This window comes from Periplaneta americana, chromosome 16, assembly GCF_040183065.1.
Source record: "Periplaneta americana isolate PAMFEO1 chromosome 16, P.americana_PAMFEO1_priV1, whole genome shotgun sequence".
Lineage (NCBI taxonomy): Eukaryota > Metazoa > Arthropoda > Insecta > Blattodea > Blattidae > Periplaneta > Periplaneta americana.
This window is the reverse complement of record NC_091132.1, coordinates 88,867,879-88,892,171: the sequence shown is the minus strand read 5'-3', so window position 1 is coordinate 88,892,171 and position 24,293 is coordinate 88,867,879. Positions and strand designations below refer to the sequence as shown.

At 41.5% G+C, this 24,293-nt stretch overlaps 1 protein-coding gene across 3 annotated transcripts in view; it reads left to right on the top strand.

Moving 5' to 3' along the window:
* The window catches only part of LOC138690937 (prolyl 4-hydroxylase subunit alpha-1-like), a 265,004-nt gene that overhangs the window by 209,232 nt on the left and 31,479 nt on the right, over nt 1–24,293 (top strand). For all 3 annotated transcript variants that reach the window (XM_069812510.1, XM_069812511.1, XM_069812512.1), the window contains 4 exons: nt 1,827–1,988; nt 11,803–11,942; nt 12,668–12,901; nt 20,906–21,130. In XM_069812510.1, the coding sequence (XP_069668611.1) occupies nt 1,827–1,988; nt 11,803–11,942; nt 12,668–12,901; nt 20,906–21,130 (761 nt within the window). The remainder of the gene's footprint in view (nt 1–1,826; nt 1,989–11,802; nt 11,943–12,667; nt 12,902–20,905; nt 21,131–24,293) is intronic.

Below are 24,293 nucleotides of genomic sequence, written 5' to 3'. Positions count from 1 at the left end.
GCGTTAGACTGTGCGACATGTATTCAAATCAAGAGCTGGCAGAGATACACTTCATGTACGGTAAGGCGGACGGCAATGCTGCGCTGGCTCGTCGTTTGTACCAGGAGAGGTACCCACAACGACAATGTCCAGATCGGAAGACATTTGTACGTCTCCATTACCGTCTGTGCGAGTATGGAAAATTTAACTCTCCTGGTTTGGGAAGGGGACGACCAAGATCTACAATTCCAGAAGTACAGGAGGAGATTCTGGAGGCTGTGAACATGACTCCTTCTATCAGCACACGAAGGGTAGCATTGCATGTCAGTGTTCCTCATACGACTGTCTGGAGACTGTTGAAAGAGTAGCCTATCAATTGTATCCTTATCATTTGCAACGTGTACAGGCCCTGTCACCAGCAGATTACCCTGCACGAGTTAGGTTCTGTCAGTGGTTCTTGCAGCCGTGTGGTGTAAATCCGAACTTTCCTGCCTTAGTATTATTTACAGATGAAGCACAGTTCACACGAGATGGCATAACAAATTTCCACAATCAGCATGTATGGGCGTATGAACTGCAACTGTTCCATCTCATCACCAGGTGCGGTTCTCCCTCAACATGTGGGCCGGTATCATTGGTGATCGATTAGTTGGACCCCATGTACTTGTAAACAGACTTACGGGGCAGGCATACACAAACTTCCTGGAAAACACCATACCTCATGTTTTAGAAGACACTCCACTGATCAATCGTCAACACATTCACTTCTTGCATGATGGCGCTCCTGCACACTTCAGTCGTATGGCTCGCCGGTACTTGGATCCAAGGTTTCCTGATCGATGGATAGGTAGAGGTGGCCCAATTGCTTGGCCTCCACGCTCACCTGATCTGGACCCTCTCGATTTCTACTTGTGGGGTCATTTAAAATCATTGGTTTATTCGTCTCCAGTGCCTGATTTGGAATCCCTTCAGAATCGAATTGTGGCATGTTCTGAGGACATACGCAATACTCCTGGAGTTTGGGATCGTGTTCGCAGGTGAATGAGACATCGATGTGAGGTCTGTATTCAAGCAGGAGGTGGACATTTTGAACATCTTCTGTAATGACAACGACCTGCGGAAAGAAATACGTTCCGGTGAATTTCAATGTTGTCGGAAATGAAGCATTTCTGGACACATGTTGTAATGAACTATTTTGATTGTCTACATGTGGGAAATACATACCTGAAATTATGCCCCGTATTTTTTAAACACCCTGTATACTAAAACCTTCGCCAGTGGGTATCTATGTTTCGGCATTGGAATGATGGATTAAATACATATATTTCAATGATCAACTTCACGTATGCCTATATTTTTCGAAGAAAGAATACCAACCTATTCAAAATTTTGTCTGAAAATGATTTCATTGTTCCATTCAGTGTATGTTGTAAGCTGCATAATTATTCATCAACATTATTATTTCACTTCAGTCTAAAACAAAGTTAATATTGTTTAGAAATAAGCATAAATTTTACCAGTTGGTTGATGTAATTAATCGAAATTGTTCAATAAAACTTTTTCAATTTTATGACTTACTCGTGTGTTTTTCTTTTCTATGTTTTAGTCTTGATAACACGTTGTCTGAAATATTTATTGTGTTTGGAATATTAGATAATGAGACTCCTAAGCACTAACAAAATATGATTTTTAAGGTTTGTTTGTGAGAGATACATTTTCTGTCATTCAGCATATACCAGTATTGTCATTATTAGTAGAGTGTGAAAATCTAAATGCAGCTATATAAATATTTAAAATGTTAATATGTTCAGAACCGAAAATAAAATACAATCTATTTCTATTTACAGCTGGTGATTGTCTAGAAATTGGTATAATTTCAGCTGGAAGTAATACTTTTGCAGCGGAGAACTGGTTTGCTGAGGCACTGCATCGATATGAGAAAGAAGATGTTAAGACAGCTAAAAAATCTGATTTACTTGAAAATTTATCTTACACCATGTACATTCAAGGTAACTTCATTTAAAGAATTATTTGGTTCTAATAGCTATAAAGATTCTTTATTAAAAAAAACTGTTCTGACCACTGAGTTTCAAAGAAATAATCTTTCATGATTATTTTTCAGTGATTCATAATAACAATAACTTTATCAGAATAGTTTCAAGAAAAATGAGTGTTATTTTGAAAATTACAAAAATTTATTGTGGTTCAATTCGTACCATTTCTTGCTTCGATTTTTGACAGATTGTGATTTAATTTGTCTTTTTCCTAAAGCAATTTGGTACCATATGTAGGCTATAGTTTGTCTGCAAATTTTCCATGATACCTTAGAAAGTGGTCTAGCACTCTAACACCATAATGAATACCAGTACATGATCAGGAAGCTCTGCTATTTGTAAACGGGTAATGTTCATAATCCTTCACGGAAGTGGAACCAACGACATACCTCAGTCGATGGAGGCACTTGCCTTCTGACCCTGAGCTGTGCTCAGGCATGGTTTCGATTCTCACTTGGGCTGGTTGGGTTCTTTCCAAGGTTTCTTACAACTGTAATGCGAACATCAGATATTCTATAGTGAATCCTCAGCCTCCTCTGGCCAAAAACCATCTCGTTATCACCAGTTCCATCAACCGGTAGTTGATACAGCGTCGTTAAATAACCAACTGAAAAAATACACATGAGTGAAGTTGAAATGCTCCAAAAGTTCCGGTCTTTTAAGATTGATGACGACTACGATGATGATGATGATGATGAGGAGGAGGAGGAGGACGAGATAAATTTTCGTTTTATCAAATATTTAAAAACAACTTTTCTTTGCCATAAAATGATCATCATTGGTCTTACTAAATTTATAATTTGAAGCGTGCATTATATGAAATAATTAATATTGAACATTTATCTTTCTCAAATAACTAATTTGTGAATTTTCTTCCCAAAGTAAGTAAACTAATGGATTAGACACAGAAGCAAGTACGGCAGCAATTCTTAGCATCTCCTAATCGTCTAATGAATCTATTGCGAATAACTCTTTAACATTGAATAGGTATGGTACTGAAGTTGAATGAGGAAATGGTTTGTAGTTTTGTATGGAATTATGAAATTCATATGAAATAAATATATCTGTAGACATTATGTTGAATATTAATTTTTATGAAGTTGATTGTAAACAATTAGAAAAATAAGCTTAAAACAATATGTTAAAAGTCATATTTTAACTTTTTTGCAGTTCTGATAATAATTATAATAGCTTTAGTAATTGTGACTGTAATCGGTAATGCCCATTTCTAATAAGAAGGAAGTGAAGATTATGTATATTATATTCTTACTGTTGTCCTCTATTTGTCTTTTCCTTTTGAAACAAATGTGCCATCTCTGTGGTCTTGTCCCATGGTGAGTGTGACTTCCAACATGTGCGGCTCGACAGGGCGCCTAGCAACAAAGCAATAGTGGACCATTCATACTGTCCCTATATGCAAGTTTAGGTGCCAAACCCGGACCAGAGGTCAAGTACACTCACGAAGAGCCGCAATGGGGGCCTGGGGAGATTTAGACATCCCGGTCACCGACTCTGTTCGCTGGGATAGATATGTCGCTCTGACGTGTTACCGCTGACTGATGGGTGTCGCAGTGTAATCAACCACAAGTCCCCTGAAGCTGCGTGCAGTCTCGGATTGCTCCGGCTTTGGTGGGTGGGTCGGTGTTAGCCGAGTAGTCTGGCAGTTGTGTTCAGTGTAGAGTGGGGAGCCACTGGTGGTTATTCCCGTGGTAGGGTCATAAAACTGCTACACGCCTCTAGTGTAGAACTTGCCATTAGGTATGTAATGTCCAGTTTGAAGGGTACCTTGCGTGAAGTGGGTTGCTTGGGATCGGGCTGTGGGGGGGGGGGGTCCCCATGGCCGGCGCACACCGTGAAGAATATTTCAATGTCTTTTTCTTTCGCTCCCCCCGCCCAGTGGCAGGCTGACGCCGACGGTTCCGTAGGGGGAGCCAGTTAAAATGTCATCGCTCTCTTCCCCTCCCTCTTCATTACAGGAGAAACAAAAAGTACAATTGGATTACAACATGGATTTGGACCTGGATAAAATTAAAGTGAAAATGCCCCTCTGAGATTTTTGAGTCTATTGACGGGAGTGAAAAGACAATGAAAAATATTAGTCCATTCTATATCAAACGTGCACTCGACACAATGATTGGTAAAGTTAGAAATGCTACGTGCCTCCGAAATGGAAGTCTTGTGGTTGAAACTTTAAGTCCTAAGCAAAGTGAAACCTTTCTGAAAGGGAAGCTGCTTGGTTCTTATCCCATTAAAGTGGAGCGTCACTCTTCTCTCAACACCACGAGAGGAGTGATTACTACGAGCACTTTAGAAGGCCTATCCAATGTAGACCGGTCGAGGTGGGTTCCGCCAAGTTGGTGACCGGGAGATGCAATGGTGGCTCTCGTGCTTTTCTTTTCGAACATTAATCGCCTAATCACCACCCAGGCCTTTTCATTCTCTCATCTTTTTCATCGCTGTATTTCTCCATGCCGGCTACCATTGCATGCGGAACGCCCACCACATCATCATAGCCATTTTCACCTCTCCATCCCCGCTGTTTGTTTTGCCATGTCCGCCATAATCACGGGATTGATTTGTTAAGGATGCTTTGCTAGGTTACATTCTTCTTCTTCTTATAGTTTTTATATACATTATTAGGTTAAGTATCTTAGGCTTACAACTCCAGTCTCACCTGCGGGGATCTTTCCTATATCCGTGGTCCTGTCCCACGGTTTCGAGCGCGACTTCCAACTTGTGCGGCCCGACAGGGCGCCCAGCAACGAAGCAATAGTGGACCCTTCATACTGCCCCTATATGCAAGTTTAGGTGCCGAGCCCGGACCAGAAGTCAGGTACACTCACGTAGAGCGCCCCAGGGGGCCCGGGGCGATTTAAACGTCCCGGTGACCGACTCTGCTCGCCGGAGCGAATATATCGCCCCGACGTGCTACCGCTGACTTATGGGTGTCGCAGTGAAATCGACCACAAGTCCTCTGAAGCTGCGTGCGGTCTCGGATTGCTCCGGCTTTGGGAGGGTACGTCGGAGTTAGCCGCAGTAGTCTGGCACTTGTATTCAGTGTAGAGTGGGGAGCCACGGGCGGTTATTCCCGTGGTAAGGGCATAAAACTGCGACACGCCTCTTGTGTAAGACTTGCCATTAGGTGTGTAATGACCAGTTTGAAGGGTAACTAGCGTGAAGTGGGTTGCTTGGGATCGGGCTGTGGGGGGGTCCCCACGGCCGGCACAGACCGAGAAGACTTTTTTGGTGTCTTTTTCTTCCGCCTCCCCCCCGGTGGCAGGCTGACGCCGACGGTTCCGTAGGTGGGGCCAGTTTCAAAATGGCTTCTACGCGCTCTTCTTCTCCTCCTTCAGAAAAAACTAATAAGAAACATAAGACAGGAGAAAGTACGACTGGTGGTCATATGACGAATATTGCTATGGAATTGGACCCTGAGAAAGTTACTGTAAAAGTGCCGCCTCCAAAGTTTATCAGTATCACATTGGACGGAACGGAAAAATCTATGAAAGACATTAGTCCATTCTACGTGAGACGTGCGCTCGATGGACTCGTTGGAAAGGTCAGAAATGCAACTCGACTCCGCAACGGTAGTCTCCTCGTTGAGACTGCATCTGCAAAACAGAGTGAGACGCTGTTGAAAGCAAAGTTGCTGGGGTCATACCCAATCAGAGTTGAACGACACTCCTCGCTTAACACCACGCGAGGAGTTGTGCATACGGATTCTCTAGACGGTATGTCCGATGAAGAGATCCAATTAGAGCTGGCGGAACAGTCCGTGTCCAAGGCTTACCGTTTAATACGGAAGCGGGACGGACGAACTGAACCCCTGAGCACAGTCTTTCTGACCTTTGAAACGTCTCTCTTGCCAGAATATATCTTTGTTGGGTACGAGCGTGTCCCTGTGCGTGCGTATGTGCCGAACCCAATGCGGTGCTTTAGGTGCCAACGGTTCGGACATACGCAAAAACGTTGCACAAACAATATCATCTGTGCAAAGTGTGGCGGTGCAGACCATGGGGATTCCCCACGTACTGGCGCCGAGCACTGTGTGAATTGTTCTGGGGACCATGCTTCAAATTCTAAAAACTGCCCAAAGTATATGCTGGAAAAGACGATTCCAGAGCTTCGAGTCCGGGAAAATATTAGCTTCTTTGAGGCACGTAAGCGTATTTTAGATAAAGAAAAGAAGGCAACTGAAAAGTCCTATGCGTCTGTACTGCAGAGAGCAACAGAGGGAATCGATGCCACCACACAAACGCCACCTCTTACAAACATACCTGGGAAGCGAATTGAGATCGCAACCCAGACATATGTAGACGCCGCTACTCAGACTGCTGAGTCAGACGACACTTGTGGACTTGACATCAGGCCTTATGTCCCTAAGAAAATTATTGCTATGACAGCAGAGAAGGATTGTAGGCCTAGTAGAACACCAGAACGTCGCACTCCTAGTTCGGAAGGCAGGTCGAGATCACGTTCTCGATCACGTCCTCGATCAAGATCGCGATCAGGAGTGCGACGAACTGCAAGTGAGTCGCCGGAGTCGAAGACAAAGCAGTCGCAGGCAAAAGCATCTTCCCATAGAAAGGAAAAGAAGAGAAGATCCCCTGTTAAGCCACCAAAATGATATAGCTCCTCTTGATGACTGATATTGTACAGTGGAATGTGAACGTTGTACGCAGCAGATATACAGAACTACAGCAATTGATCTATCATGAAAACCCTGCTATTTTATGTCTCCAGGAGACACACTTTCGGCCCGAAAACTCCCTAAGTATCTCGGAATTCTACGTTCACCGGTACGATCACCTTGCCGGTATTCGTGCCAACGGAGGTTGTGCTCTCCTCTTCCGCCAAAGTATCTTTTCCTCTGTTATAAGCATCAACAGCCCACATCAATGCATAGCCGCTCGAGTCACTCTACCTTCCATCCAGTTCTTAATACTCTCTGTATATATACCCCCAGACACACCTTTCACAGTGCATGACATTGAAGACATTTTCTCGCAGGTACCTGCTCCATATCTGGTAATGGGGGATTTTAATGCATCCCACCACTCATGGGGCTCAAATTCCGATGATGACAGAGTAAATAAAATAGCAGAGGTATGTACCCGTCTAAATCTTGTTACTCTGAATTCAGGGGAAGCAACACATCTCTCCTTAGCTTACGGTACATACTCCATGATAGATATCTCCATTTGTAGCCCAGTTTTGTCCACGCATTTCGAATGGTCTGTTATTCACGACCTACATGGTAGTGACCACTATCCCATTCGAATGCGTATGTCCGCTTTACGTCCGGCGGAATCTCGATCTCCAAACTGGGTTCTTAAAAAGGCGCACTGGGTCGGATTTTCGGAGTCCATATCATTCTATGATAACGGACATGAAAATTTGGACTCCGTAGTAGACCATTTCTCAAATGTGGTTATAAAGTCAGCGGAATTATCTATCCCCCGGTCGTCCTGCAGGCCAAAACGCTTCTCTGTCCCCTGGTGGACGGATGCCTGCAGAGATGCAATCCGTGACCGCAAACGTGCTTTACGCCAATTTGAGCGCCATCCGACCCAAGAATATTTTGTCCAGTTTAAACGTCTTCGAGCCAAAGCTCGTCGCATTGTGTGCGATGCTAAGAAGACGTCCTGGACAAATTACGTCAGTTCATTGAAACACAACGTCCCAGCTAACACCATATGGGACAAAGTCCGTCGAATAATGGGGAAACGTAGTTCTGTAATTCCGGGCCTTCTAAACAATGGAGTAACGACCACCAGTCCAATAGACATTGCTGAAATATTTGCTACCACTTTTTCACAAATAAGCAGCTCAAATAATTATGACCCGGAATTTCTGAAAATCAAAGATACTGCAGAAAAACGAAACCTAAATTTTCAATCTGACAACACTGAAGACTACAATGCACCGTTCACATCCGAGGAGCTGGAGGCGGCACTAGACACCTCCCCTGGCCCTGATAACATCCATAACCGCATGCTTCGTCATCTTCCACCAGCTGGAAAATCCTTTCTTCTGTCTATGTACAATAGAATCTGGACTGAGGGTGTATTTCCATCTGCTTGGCGTTCTGCCATTGTAATTCCAGTCCAGAAACCGGGAAAGGACCCTTCTTTACCTGGCAATTACAGGCCAATCTGTCTCACCAGCTGTGTGTGCAAAGTTATGGAAAAGATGATAAGCAAACGCCTGATGTGGGTACTCGAATCGGGAAACTGATTATCTAACATCCAGTGTGGTTTTCGCAAGCGCAGATCCACCGCAGACCATCTTGTTCGGCTGGAGACCGCCATTAGAGATGCTTTCCTCAAGAAGGAACATCTTGTGGCGGTCCTCTTTGATCTAGAAAAGGCTTACGATACCACGTGGCGTTATGGAATTCTGCAAACCCTGCATGACTGGGGACTTCGTGGCAGTCTGCCAACGTTTATTGCGAAGTTCATGGCAGAGCGGTATTTCCGAGTTCGAGTAGGCACCACACTTTCTAACGAACATCTCCAAGAAAATGGCGTTCCGCAGGGGTCTGTATTAAGTGTTCTTCTTTTCTGCATTGCGATCAATGGCATTTCCCACTGTGTAGGTAACCGAGTATCTTCTCTCTTGTACGTTGATGACTTCAGTCTATATTACAGTTCCCGATACCTCCCATCTATCGGTCGACAGTTGCAACTGGTCATCAATGTGCTATCGGAGTGGTCTCTTCGCAATGGCTTTAAATTCTCCACTCAAAAGACGCAGTGTGTCCACTTCTACAACCAACGTGGACTCCATCCACATCCTGAACTCCGTCTTAATGGAGTGGAGTTGCAATATACAGACACTGCGAGGTTTTTGTGCCTTATCTTTGATTACAAATTAACGTGGGAGGCGCATATCCGTGATTTGAGAAGGCGTTATGAAAAATCTTTAAACATTTTACGCCTTTTGTCAGGGGTTCGATGGGGTGCAGACCGCATAGTGCTTTTACGTCTATATCGCTCTCTTATCCGTTCAAAGCTGGATTATGGCTGTTTTATCTATGGCTCAGCAAATAAATCTAAGCTACGTTTCTTAGACACTATCCATCATCATGGGATACGACTCGCTACAGGTGCCTTCCGAACGAGTCGGATAGCGAGCCTGTATTGTGAAGCGGGGGAACCATCATTGTATCGACGACGTAATTTCTTGTTGTGCTCATATGCGGTTAAACTCCGCTCGCAGCCTGAGCACAATTCTTTCGACTCTTTCCATCATTCGTCTCTTTACGGCCGATACAGTGAAATTCCACGGAGACCTAGTCCAGCAGGTGTGCGATTCCGTGAACTGCTCTCTGAGCTCGACGTCGATCTACCATCCGTTCGCACACTAGAATACACCACCACTCCACCGTGGATTATGCGACGCCCCATGTTTCATGTAAGCCTGAGCCAAAGTTTTAAGAATTTTACACCAGCTTTTGTTTATAGACTTCATTTTAGTGAACTTTTATCCCGATATCCAAATTATTCTTTAGTTTATACTGACGGATCCCAAGTAAATGATTGTGTGGGTTGCTCCTTCGTTGCAAATGGACAGATATTTAAATATAAACTGAGCGAATATACCAGTGTTTTTACTGCAGAATTATATGCTTTTTACAGAGTTTTATTGTTTTTAATTCGAGAACCTCGGGGCAGATATCTAATCTGCTCCGACTCTTTAAGTGCCATTCAGGCTTTGCAGTCTCTCTATTCAGAGGATCCCTTTGTGTTAAGAACTCAGCAGCTGTTCCACACACTCCTAAGCTCTGATTGCGAGATTGGAGTAGTGTGGATTCCTGGCCATGTCGGAATTCGTGGGAATGAGGCCGCAGATGCTGCAGCCAAAGATGGTGCCACGAATGGCACTCTGGTATATTGGCGTGAGAGGTGGAAAGACTTACAAAATTATTTGAAATGTAGAATATGGTGGCAATGGGAAGCAGAATGGTCTGCACAAGAGGAAAACAAATTACGAAGAATAAAGAATACTGTTCGAGTTTGGGATTCGTCCACAAGAGCGTCACGGCACGAAGTTTTACTCACCCGGTTGAGGATTGGCCACTGTTATCTGACAAATGGCCATCTGCTACGTGGCGAGCTTCAGCCGGAGTGTGATCTATGCCATGTTGCACTTACGGTGGAACATTTTTTATTACATTGTAGAAAATATGACCGTGTCCGTCGGCAATATGGAATTCGGCCGACTCTTCGTAACGCTCTTGGAAATGATTTTAATTGTACAAATGCAGTCCTGAGATTTTTATCGAATACTGGACTTGACAGGGTAATTTAGTTTCTGACCCGTTTTAATTATCCTCCGGACCCTTTACATCCGGAGGTTACACTTGTTATTTAGTATATAAGTTTTTTAACAAACTTGACATTCGGACCTTTTACATCCGAGTATTTTAGAAATACGCCAGATAACTTATTTATGGTAGCATTTGTATTGTTATTTTGTCTCTTTTTAAATACTAGTTAAGGTCAGATTTTTATAATGTTGTATGCATCACCCTGTTGAAACTGCATTTGTATACCTCGTTTTAATCGTGACAACGTTTTTTAGTTCTTTAAGCATTCTGATTATTGTATAGTCTCTGTTCTGTAAAGAATTTTAGATAAGGGCGCAAATAGCCATAGATGCTGACGCGCCCTTTTTAAACCCCACTAGCTAGCGAGACAGCAGATGCTGGAGCCAGAGACGCTGCTCTTAGTGTCACACTGCTATACTAGTGAGAGAGGTGGCAAGATGTAGTGACTTACATAAGGAATAGTCTTCAGAGGGATTGGGAAGAAAAATGGTCTGCACAAGCGGGTCACAAACTACAAACCATTAAAAATACAATTCGAGAATGGGATTTGTCATCAAGAGCATCACAGTGAGGTGAAGTTACACTTACTCGCTTGAGGATTGGTCACTTGTTTGACACATGGTCACTTATTGTCTGGCAAACCTCCAGCGGAATGTGACACTTGCCATGTCCCTCTTATGGTGGAACATTTTTTTACTACACTGTCGCAAATATGAATGGCCTCGACGTCAGTATGCAATACGTCCAACATTACGTGATGCTCTTGGCAACGATTGTAATTGTGTCAATGCAGTGTTAAGTTATTCATGTAGCACGGAATTCGACAAGGTGATCTAAGTTTTAATGTCCTTTTAGCCCATTGTTACTTATTTATTCTCCAGACGTTTTACATCTGAAGATTATTTTAGTTACCTTTCTTTTAATTACTGTTTATTAATCGGACCTTATACATCCGATTTTTACTGATTGTTGTTATGTAACACTGCCACATATTTCTTGTGGCAGTGTTTGTTTTATTATTTTATGATTGTTTCATATTATCTTGGGACTACTATGTGTCCGTTTTAATGTTATTTTATATCAGAAGTCACCTTGTTTGTCCAATATTAGTGTGCTTTTTTATATTTTAATGTGTCAATGTTTTTAGTCAGTGTGTATTTGAGTTATGCAATAACAATTTAATTTCACCACAAAAAGAAAAACTATAGGTATGGGTGCAAATAGCCATTGATGCTGACGCGCCCTTCAAATTTCACTATCATCATCATCATCATCATCATCATCAACATCATCATCATCATCATCATAATCAATTATGAACATAGTAATCATTTGACGACAATGGCAATATCATTGAAGAAATAAAAATGACACTGCAGACTAAATCGATATTTTATTTTATCCATTAAAATTAGTTGTTCATTGTTGTCTTCTTAGGTAATATTCGCAAGTCTTTAATCTACATTAATGAATTGCTGAAAGAGAATCCAACCCATACGAAAGCTGTTTACTTGAAAGCTTATTTTGAATCAAAGCTTAGAAGAAAAGATAATCAAAATGAAGACGATATTAAGAAGGTAAGTTTATTGACTTCATATTGGTATTGTGACGAAAGAAAAAATGAATTTATAACTAGACTATTTAAATATTCCTATCAAAAAGAGGATCATAAAGATAATCCAAAATTTGTTTCAATAGCGAAAACTGACTTCCAGATTTTTGCAAGTTATGGTGAACACTGAAAAACATTATGTATTAATTGTTAGGTAATGCTCTGATTCTTAAATTTTTTCCATTCTCTGATTGTGCTAGTCTAGTATTGAAGTCCATTTCATTAGCCCTAATGATAGGCGAGAATAATTATCAACAGAAATGTTCAACTTTCTACATTAGATACTGGAGGGCACCATCGATGATTAGCTGACTAAACTACGTACTCTTGAAAGTAAAACGTCATATGGTCAATAAAAATGTCGTTTTGATAGATAAATTATTCATTCTAAATCGTAAGGTTATTTTATATACAACAAACTTAGTGCTACAAAATTCTTCTACAGAAAATTGTAGATACGTTGAACTTCTTCTTCAGAAAAATCTATTGCCCTTGACTGAGTATGAACTCCTCAGAGGCAAATGTGGTAAATACTAAACTGCCAAATATTAATAATGTAATTGGAAACATTTGTACCAAATTGAACATGACAGTGGTCCTATATCATATTGTATTATTGTATTGTATTGTTACAATTATATTGTATAATGATCGTAATCGTTAAATGTGCATTGGTATATTTTAATGCAGAAAATTCATGACGTCTCTGGAGATGCCTATTACTTACACTGTCGCCTTGATGCAGTAATTCCCATGAATATAAGGTCAAGACTGAAGTGTCGATATACTGACAAAGGAAATGCATTTCTTCGTCTGGCCAGAGTAAAAGAAGAGGAACTTTATTTGAAGCCACTTATCATGAAGTATCATGATATCATATATGACAGAGAAATTGAAACTCTGATAAGTAATGCAATGCAAGAGGTATGCTATACGTTTCCTTAACTGATGACTTATTTATGGGATACTTCTACTCGATAAGTTGCCTTGATGAAAGATTTTCGAGTACACATGGTGAATAGTTTTGTATAGTGCAGAGCAAAGCTTTGCTTTACCATCACGTATCATATTTCTGTCACTTTATAATTTTATAAAGGCAAGTACTGTTATAATCAAAAGATACAATAGTAATGTTGTGAACGAAGTAAAAGAAAAATGTGTAACTTACAGTTTTACATTTTTGTGTTTTTGCATTCACTGATAGCGTGTTCACTTGTTTTTACATACTGCTTTATTTTTGGAGTTTTAAACTACAGATCATATTCTAATATACCGGTACATACTGCTGCAACTATCACTACTACTCATGATGATGATGATGATGATGATGATGATGATGATGATGACCATGATCATGATCATGATCAAGATGAATTTAGAGCCCAGGCTGAATATATTAATTACTTCTTAGTGCAGCTTATATGTTTAGGTTGAATGCTTTATTTGAATCTTTTATGCCATTACTGTCTTGTGAAATCATTTTATTATATCTATTTTAGTTTATTCTATTTCATTTGGTTTGTAGTAGTTAGTTTTGGTTGAGTGGAAGAGAATCTACCAGACAAATAAATAAATACCTGTACTGTAAATAAATGTAGGCGCTTAAAATGTTTAAAATAGGAATAAGGCACTAAAATCACCCAAAATAGACACTCAAATAGGCGCCAAAAATACGAATGTATATAATGGATATAAATTATAATATATATTCATTTCGTTTGCTCTGCTGCATTTTTAACATAAGCACAGGTAATATAAAATAGTTTTGTGTAATTTTCAGTGAGTAACTAATCTAAGTAAATAGAGAATAAAATTCTGTTTAATCACATGGAAAAATGTATTTCACAATTCTGTTTTATAAATTCTAACTTTCAGGTTTTTTGAGGGCAGACTGGATGATAAAAGCTTCTCAACCAAATAATAGCAGGCATTTCCCATATTTATTCTGCATTTAATTTCCTCCCGAGTGTCATTTATATTTGTTACTGTTGCTCGAAGATATTTGAACTTTTCCACCTTTTCAAAGGATAAATTTCCAATTTTTATATTTCCATTTCGTACTATGTTCTGGTCACGAGACGTACTCATATAACTACTTTGTCTTTTCAGGATTTACTTCCAAACCTATCTCTTTACTTGCTTCAAGTAAAATTCCCGTGTTTTCCCTAATAGTTTGTGGATTTTCTTCTAACATATTCACGTCATCTCCATAGACAAGCAGCTGATGTAACCCGTTCAATTCCAAACCCTGTCTGTTATTCTGGACTTTCCTAATGGTATATTCTACAGCAAAGTTAAAAAAAAGTAAAGGCGGTAATAAAAAATTATATAAACTGAACTTGAAAGAAATTAATCTAGTAAAATAGAAAATAATAGGAAACAAATCTTTAAAATAGACATCGCTTAAGCCGGTCGAGGTGGGTTCCTCCAAGTCGGTGACCGGGGGGTGCAATGGCGGCACTCGTGCTCTTCTTTTCGGCCATTTTTCATCTTATCACCAACCACGCCTTTTCTTTCTATCTTCTTTTTTATCATTCTATTTCTCTCCGCCTGCCGCCATTGCATGCGGAACACCCACCACATCATCACAGCCATTTTCACCTCTTCATCCCCCCTGTAAGTTTCTGCCATGTCCGCCACCATAACGGGATTTCTTAAGAATGCCTGGTGAGGCTATATTATTCTTCCTCTTCTAGTCCATTATATTCATTCTTAGGTTAAGGTTCTTAGGCTTATAACTCCCGTCTCACCAGCGGGGATCTTTCCTATCTCCGTGGTCCTGTCCACGGTTTCGAACGCGACTTCCAACTTGTGTGGCATGACAGGGCGCCCAGCAACGAAGCAATAGTGGACCCTTCAAACATCCCCTATATGCAAGTTTAGGTGCCGAACCCGGACCAGACGTCAAGTACACTCACGTAGAGCCCCCCAGGGGGCCCGGGGCGATTTAGACATCCCGGTGACCGACTCCGCTCGCCGGGACGGATATATCGCTCCAACGTGTTACCGCTGACTTATGGGTGTCGCAGTGTAATCAACCACAAGTCCCCTGAAGCTGTGTGCGATCTCGGATTGCTCCGGCTTTGGGAGGGGGGGTCGGAGTTAGCCGAGTAATCTGGCGGTTGTGTTCAGTGTAGAGTGGGGAGCCACGGGCAGTTATTCCCGTGGTAGGGGCATAAAACTACGACACGCCTCTGGTGCAGAACTTGCCGTTAGGTATGTAATGTCCAGTTTGAAGGGTAACTTGCGTGAAGTGGGTTGCTTGGGATCGGGCTGTTGGGGGGTCCCCACGCCCGGCACAGACCACAAGAATATTTCGGTGTCTTTTTCTTTCGCCCCCCCCCCCGGTGGCAGGCTGACACCGACGGTTCCATAGGGGGGTCAGTTCAAAATGTCCTCGCGCTCCAACTTTCCTTCAACTCAACAAACTAGTAATTCAAAGAAACGGAGAGTGGTTGATGCCATTATAATTAATCCCGACTTAGTAAAGATTGTTGTGCCGCCTGCGAGATATCTCAACATGACCCTTGACAGCACCGAAAAGACAATGACGAACATCAGCCTGTTCTACATCAAGCGCGCCCTCGATCAGTTGGTAGGAAAGGTCAAGAATGCAGCTCGCCTCAGAAATGGAAGTCTGCTCATAGAAACATTAAATCCGAAACAGAGTGAGACTCTATTAGAGGCGAAGTTGTTAGGATCGTATCCTATTAAGGTTGAACGTCCCTCCTCACTCAACAGCACACGAGGAGTCATTTGTACGGAACCTCTAGATGGTTTATCTGAGGAAGAAATTCAACTAGAGTTAGCGGAACAGTCTGTTTCCAAAGCTTACCGACTAACTGGTAAGAAGGATGGACAGACGTTCCCTCTGCGTACAATTTTCTTGACTTTCGAAGTTCCGTCTCTCCCAGAGTTTATCTACGTCGGGTATGAACGTGTTCCTGTCCGTGCGTATGTGCCGAACCCTATGCGGTGCTTACGCTGCCAGCGGTTCGGACATACGCAAAAGCGTTGTACAAATACCACCGTTTGTGCAAAGTGTGGCGAGTCTGATCATGGTGATTCCCCATGTGCTCACGCTGACCATTGTGTCAATTGTGACGGGAACCAAGCATCAAACTCAAAAGTCTGCCCGAGATACACTGAGGAGAAAGACATACAGGAACTTCGTGTGGAACAAAATCTTACCTTTTTCGAGGCGTGGAAGAAATATTATAATGACAAAAAGAAAAATAACAAACCTACGTATGCGTCAGTCGTTAATAAATCAATCCAAGGTACTGAAGCATCGACACAAACGCCACCTCTCACAGCCGCTACAGTTTCTGGAAAAGTCGAATCCTCGAAACAAACATTTGTCGATTGCGCCACCCAGACAGACAGATCATAGCAGTGGCCTTACCATCCGGCCATATGTTCGTCAGCCTCTTCCGGAGACGGCGAGTACAAGCGACTCGAAACCTGACAGGAGGTCTCGACGTCGCACAGCCCGATCGGAGGACAAATCTCGATCCCGATCTGGAGACCGCCATACGGAGAGCGAATCGCCACAGCCTATCAGTAAGCAGTCTGGAAAACCGAGTGGCGTCAAAGAAAGGAAGAAGAACCGATCCCTTGTGAAACCACCATGAAACTGTTATGTCCACAGATATAATACAATGGAACGTGAACGGTGTTCGCAGCTGCTATGCAGAACTACAGGAATTGGTCTATCATGAACAACCTTCAGTTGTCTGTCTTCAGGAAACACACCTCCTGCCTGAACATTCTCTGAGTCTTCGGGACTACAAAGTCTACCGGTATGATCATCTAGCCGGTGTACGAGCTAATGGAGGGTGTGCTATCCTGACTAGAGACAATATACATTCCTCTGCCATTGATATTCGTAGCCATCACCAACTTACAGCTGTCAGAGTAACCTTACCATCTATCTCCTTTACAGTCGCTTCTATATAATTTCCTCCCGATTTTCCATTCACAGAACAAGATTTGCAGATTATTGCCGCACAAGTGCCCGCCCCATTTCTTCTTCTCGGAGATTTCAATGCTTCTCACCATAACTGGGCTCGAATACAGATGATGACAGAGGACGAAAAATAGTAGAAGTTTGTTCCCGCCTGAATCTTATTGTCCTTAACACAGGCGAGGCCACCCATCTATCAATGGCCCATGGTACATACTCCATGATAGACCTCTCCATTTGTAGCCCAGTTTTGTCTGCGCACTTGGAATGGTCGGTCATCCGTGATCTACATGGTAGCGACCACTTCCCTCTTCGAGTGCGTCTTTCCGCAATACGTCCTGCGGAGTCTCGTTCTCCTAACTGGGTTATAAAGAAGGCGGACTGGGTTGGATTTTCGAAGTCCTTGAGATTCACTGAACGTAAATATGACACTGTGGATTCCATGGTTGAGGAATTCTCAAAGAAGGTGATTGAGGCTGCCGAACTGAACATCCCCCGGTCATCCTGTAGACCAAGACGCATTCCTGTGCCTTGGTGGACAGAAGCGTGCAAGGAAGCTATCCGCGAACGGAAACGTGCCCTTTGCCTCTTCGATCGTCATCCAACCCAAGATAATTTTGTCCAGTATAAACGTCTCCGTGCTCGGGCACGTCCTATTATCTCTGACGCGAAAAAGGCGTCCTGGACAAAATGTGTATCATCTTTAACGAAGAATGTCCCAGCTAAGGTAGTCTGGGACAAAGTCCGTCGCGTAATGGTAAAATGTAGTTCTGCTGTTCCGGGTCTTCTTAATAACGGAGATATAACTACAGATCCCGTAGAAATAGTTGAGCTACTAGCTACTTCTTTTGCCCATGTAAGTAGCTCTGCACATTATGACCCAGCTTTTTTAACACACAAAAGAGCTGCAGAAGAACAAAATTTGTGTTTTACCTCTAATAATATCACACCATATAATGCACCGTTCATGTCCGCTGAACTGCAGGCGGCACTTAAGAAATCCCCTCACACCTCCCCAGGTCCCGACAATATCCATAGCCGAATGCTACGCAATTTACCATCAGCTGGTAAGTCCTTCCTCTTAGATATATATAAAAGAATTTGGACTGAAGAGACCTTTCCTTCTTCTTGGCGATTGGCCATAGTAATTCCAGTCCGGAAAACTGGGAAGGACCCATCGTTGCCTATTAATTACCGACCTATTTGTCTAACGAATTGCGTGTGTAAGGTTATGGAGAAAATGATCAGTAAACGCCTTCTGTGGGTACTCGAATCGGAAAACCGATTATCCGGGATTCAATGTGGTTTTCGTAGACACAGATCTGCTATAGACCATCTAGCTCGGCTGGAAGGTGCCCTTAGGGATGCTTTCCTGAAGAAGGAACATCTAGTAGCTGTCTTCTTTGACCTGGAGAAGGCCTACGATACCACTTGGCGGTATGGAATCCTCCGAACTCTCCACAACTGGGGTCTTCGTGGAAGTCTCCCTTCTTTTATTGCCAACTTTATGGCGGAGCGGTATTTCCGAGTTCGCATAGGTACCACACTTTCTACTGCTCATCTTCAAGAAAATGGCGTTCCGCAGGGGTCTGTATTGAGTGTGCTTCTATTTTCCATTGCGATTAATAGTATAGCCAACAGCATAGGCCACCGAGTATCGGCTCTTCTATACGTGGATGATTTTAGTTTGTATTTTAGTTCGAGATATCTGCCATCTATCGGACGACAAATACAACTTGCCATCAACGTATTGTCTGATTGGCCTCGTCGCAATGGTTTGAAGTTCTCCACTCAGAAGACGCAATGCATTCATTTTTATAATCTACGTGGATTACATCCCCACCCTGATCTACGTCTCGACTGAGTGGATCTACGATATACAGACACTGCAAAATTTTTGGGACTCATCTCTGATTATAATCTATCTTGGGAGGCACATATACGTGACTTACGATGGCGATGCGAAAAATCCTTAAATATACTTCGCTAATTGTCAGGGGTACGCTGGGGTGCAGACCGAACAGTTCTCTTACGCTTGTATCGTGTACTTATACGTTCAAGACTTGATTATGGATGTTTTATTTATGGCTCGGCAAGACAATCGAAACTTCGAATATTAGACGCAGTACACCACCAAGGTCTGAGACGCGCAACGGGAGCCTTCCGAACTAGTCGGATTTAGAGTCTCTACTGCGAGTCTGGGGAATTGTCTCTGTATCAGCGACGAAACATTTTGTTGTGCGCATACGGGCTAAATCTGCTCACTCAGCCTGAGCACAATACATTCGATAGCTTTCATTACTCCCCGTTTGCTTACCGGTGCAGAGAGAACCCATGGCGTTCTCGTCCAGCTGGTGTCCGGTTTCGTGACATTCTCTCTGATCTGGACATAACACTCCCAACAGTTTTGGGAATTCAACACTCTCCGACTCCGCCGTGGATTATGATTCGTCCCCTATTTGATTTATGCCTGAGCCAAAGTTTTAAATCATTTACACCCTCTTTTATTTATCGTCAACGTTTTAATGAATTACTATCACAATTCCCAGATTTTAACCTAATTTTTACTGACGGATCCCGTGTTAATGATTGTGTAGGTTGCTCCTTCATCGCAAAAGGTCAAACATACAAGTTTAAGATGACGTCATATACCAGTGTTTTTATTGCGGAGTTATATGCTATCTACCGGGCATTATTGTTTTTAATCAGGGAACCTCGGGGCAGATATCTTATCTGCTCCGATTCTTTAAGCGCCATTCAGTCTCTACAGTGCTTCTACTCTGACGATCCTCTTATTCTACGAACCCAGGCTCTTTTCCACTCACTCCTGCCTACGGGTTCCGAAGTCGGAGTAGTGTGGATCCCGGGCCATGTTGGGATTCCAGGAAATGAGGAGGTAGATGCTGCAGCCAAGGACGCAGCACTGAATGGTACACCGGTGTATTATCGTGAGAGGTGGCGAGATGTCTTCAACACTTTGAAACATTTAATCTGGCGGAAATGCGAGGAAGAAGGGTCTGCACAACAAGGGAATAAATTACGAATGATAAAGGAAAGTGTTCGGGAATGGGATTCGTCTAAAAGAGCGTCACGACGCGAAGAAGTTTTAGTTACGCGGTTGAGGATTGGCCACTGCCGTTTTACACATGGCCATCTTTTAAATGGTGAACCTCCTCCGTGTGTGACGCGTGCCATGTTCCAGTTTCTGTGGAACATGTGCTATTGCACTGTAGGAAATACGACCGTTTTCGACGTCAACATGCGATAGGCGTGACGCTCTTGGAAACAATTTTAATCGTGTGAACGCAGTTTTAAAGTTTTTATCCAGTACAGGTCTTGACAACGTCATTTAATTTTATCGACCCCTAGACTCTTTGCATGTAGGGGACACACTATTTACATTGTATCTGCCCTGTACTCGGACATTTATATTGGAAATCATTTTATGTATTAATATTTCTGGTCACCAGACTTTTTACATCTCGTGACGGTTTTAGTAACCGACTTCCTGGAGATATATATGTAAATTTTTTGTACCTTTCGGTTTTAACACCGAGATTTTAATTGATGTCGCTCTTACGTCTACCAGTTTTTAAATGAGTTGTTGTACTGACATTTGCTCAAGGGCGCAAATAGCCATAGACGCTGACGCACCCTTTAAACACCATCAATCAATTAACATCGCTTAAGAAGAAACTAGTTTTAGGAAAGGCTGATAATTTAGTTGTGGAATTCTTGTGTTTGGATAAAAGTCATCCAGCTATTACCTTACACTCTTTCTTATTTATTGATTTTGTTGTACTGTATTATTCATAAACTATAGTTTGTGTATTTTTTTAAGGTATTGAATAAGTTCACTATCATTAGAATTCTTAGAGAAAAACAATGTCTTTTGGCCGAGTATGGAGGGTTTTATGTGCCATATGTGATTATGTCTTACAAGATTTTGTAATTTTATACAGATGTTACCACCAACTTCTGTAGAGCCAAACAAACATCAGACTGAAATACCTCGATACCGTGTGGCTAAGATAGCCTGGTTCGATGAAAATAATAACCAGTTCGTAGCAAAAGTGAACCAGCGAGCCAGCGACATTATGGGTCTTTACTTAACATCAGCTGAGAAACTCCAAATTGTCAATTATGGAATTGGTGGCCAGTATGATCCACACTTTGATTTCTTTAGAGTAAGTACAAGCAATATTTTAACACTGACGTACACGTACGTGTGTGTGTGTGTGTGTGTTTATATACCTCAGTGATATACTGTTAAAAGTTGTGTAATCATGATGTATAATATTTTAACAATAAAAACGTGATTTAGTAATATTTATGCGTTATATACAGGGGCGGCTTTCGAAGAGGGGCTGAAGAGCTGCAGCACCCCCAGACATTTGTGGCTCTTGTCTAATTTTATGTTGTGAAATACATTTATTATACAGTCTCTATTTAGCGGCTCGAATTTTTTTTTTTAATTTCGCTCTCAATGACATACACGCAATCGTTAATGAAGTCACTTCCTCCCCTGGTGCTGCCAGAGCGAAACCAGAGACAAGGACTATAGGGTGAAGGCACTTCCTCCCCTGGAGCTGCCAGTCTCGTCTCGGATGCTTTGTGCATTAGTTTTACCCCTCCTCCCTGCTGCCCCTTGCCGTGAATCCAGAGTTTCCAGGCGCTGCAAAATTTGCAGCAGTTTGTCAGTAGCACGCAGTTTTAAATACATTTTCTTTAATGTTGTGAGTATAACAAGTGCAACAATGTTTAATTCTGTACAATATTTACAGTCTATTCAGTTCAGTATCTTAACAATTCAGGAGAAATGTGAAATTAAGTGCCCATCAGTTGAATATCATAATGGAAAGAGCCGTTAAACAAAATACAAAGGCTCGCATATTTTTTGCTAATTTATCCAGTATCCCTTTCTTCTCTCGATATCCACACAGTCTGTATTAGATTAATGTGTTTCAAAGACAATTCCATCAGCTGGGGCAACAAGATGGATTTAAAATAAAAACGGTAAATGTTGTTAATGAGAAGCAGGAGCCATTGCTAGAATGTTTTCAAACCATAATGGAATCTGAAACATCTAACATCACAATAAGTGAGGCAAGCGCCCTGGTGCGTACTCTTGAATATCCTGAATTCAATTTCTGTCTCAGTTATTTTTTTCATTTATTGATATATCATGTATATATATTATACAACCAACTACAACATCGCCAGTTAGATATTTCTAAGGTTCAAATCTGCATATAAAAATTAAATTATGGTTTATTTAACGACACTCGCAACAGCAGGGGTTATATCAGCGTCGCTGGTGTGCCGGAATTTTGTCCGCAGGATTCTTTTAAATGTCAGTAGATCTACTGACATGAGCCTGTCTCATTTAAACACAACTTACAAGATAAGGCGCACGGAACTAATCATTAAATAAAGTAAGTTGCTTGGTTTATTTTTGTATGCAGCCCCCCTTAATTCAATACCCACGAGCCGCCACTGGTTATACAGTGTGTCCCAAACAACACTTTATCAAGGACCAAAAATGATATCGCCCATTTAAGTTGATTATTGATACTTTGTGGAGACTTCCTGGCAAACGCTTTCAAAGTGTGGGGCTCTCGACAGCAAAAGATAAAACTGGCAAACATTTGAACAAATTGAGTAGCCTATAAAATACCGGTAATTGTCTTGCTTTATATTCAACTTGACACCATGTGTAGGTACTTTCTGGATATTGGTAGCCAAAACACAATATCTAGAGATAATATCAGAATGGTATTAGTCCGGCAAAACAATTTGGCCATTGGCATACAAAGAAAAAATACATAAGGAAACAGAAAGTGAGTCTCTTTCCTCTTCATGGAACACTGTCGAAGAATTCTGTTTTGAGTCTCTTGCCTGTTCATGGAACATTGTCGAAGAATTCTATTATTAACAACTATAATAATTATATTAATATTGATAATACCGTAACTAATAATTTAAATCTAATAACTTATAATATATAAACTACAGTTAGTCTTTAGGAATATACTTGTGGAGAGTTAGATTGGGAATGTGTGCATGTAGATGCCATGCAGTTACGAATACCTTATGAATTTCATAAAAGGAAAGCAAGCCTGCCACATACCATACCAAATATGCACCATTTTCATTACACTTTCTTACCATCACCTTCCTTCAGAAACAAAAAGAAAATGTGTATACACTTATTTAGTATTTGCAAGCAAAGGTTATTTATATTATACAATTACTGAGAGTGTCTAGCTAGTAGAGTCGGGCAGACTGCCTCATATTATCGCCCGTTCTCGGTTGCGTAATCTCCACAGTCTCGCTTAGTGCGCGCGTACCGAATGTAGCCAAATGACTCATTGATAGAGAACACGAGATTCTCTTGGTCCCGAGATTACCGATACTAGATCACTCCCGACAGTCTCGGAGGTCTAGACGGGACTGTAGTACTGATAAGCAAGCGATATCGCTCGGGCCGCGCTCCTATAGGAAGCATTGGCTTATACATTTCCCGGTTCTTTAAATATATATCACGTCGTAGCTCCTATAATACTTGATCAATCGCGCTGTAATTTTTTGGATTGATAGCTCAATGTCTAAGGAAAACATAGGAAAAAAATCGAACTGAAAATATTTTTTGGAAAGTGAGAAAAAAAAATTAACTTCGATGGAGATTGATGTGTTCAGAATAGACATTTGCAACTTCACCTTTGCAGGCTGAAAACTTTTTTGTTTTTCACGTTAGATGGGGGGTCAAAGCGAGAGAAATGTTGAGAAAGGATGGAAATTACTTTTAAAAGTGATGGCCACTCAAAATTTTTACTGGTTCTCGAATAACGGCGAGTTAACCTGTTAGCGCAGGACTCATGACTCAAACGTTTGTTCCGTAAAATTTGTACGGAACCCTTCAACGCATGAAAACTCGTTATTGTACGGATAGTATTAATTGGTATTTTAATAAAGGTAGTTGAAAATGAGGCTATATAGTCCAAGATGGTTTACACTTTATAGTAATTAGGCTATCTTTTATAGCAACTAAATAAAAAAATTGTTTGTAACACAATGATATGAAACATGAAAATATTAAAAGCTGGTTCACAATAAACCGGGAACGGAAACGAGAACGGAAATAATGTTAAAATAAATGTACAGTATTTAAATGTGAGCATTCAGAATAGTTAATTGTGGATGCTTACCTTTAAATACATTTATTTTAAAAATATTTCCGTTCTAGTTCTCGTTGCCGTTTCCGTTCTCGGTTTATTGTGAACCAGCCTATACTATAGAAAACTACACTTTCTATTGGTGTGCACGTTATAAATTATTGTTACAGAACAA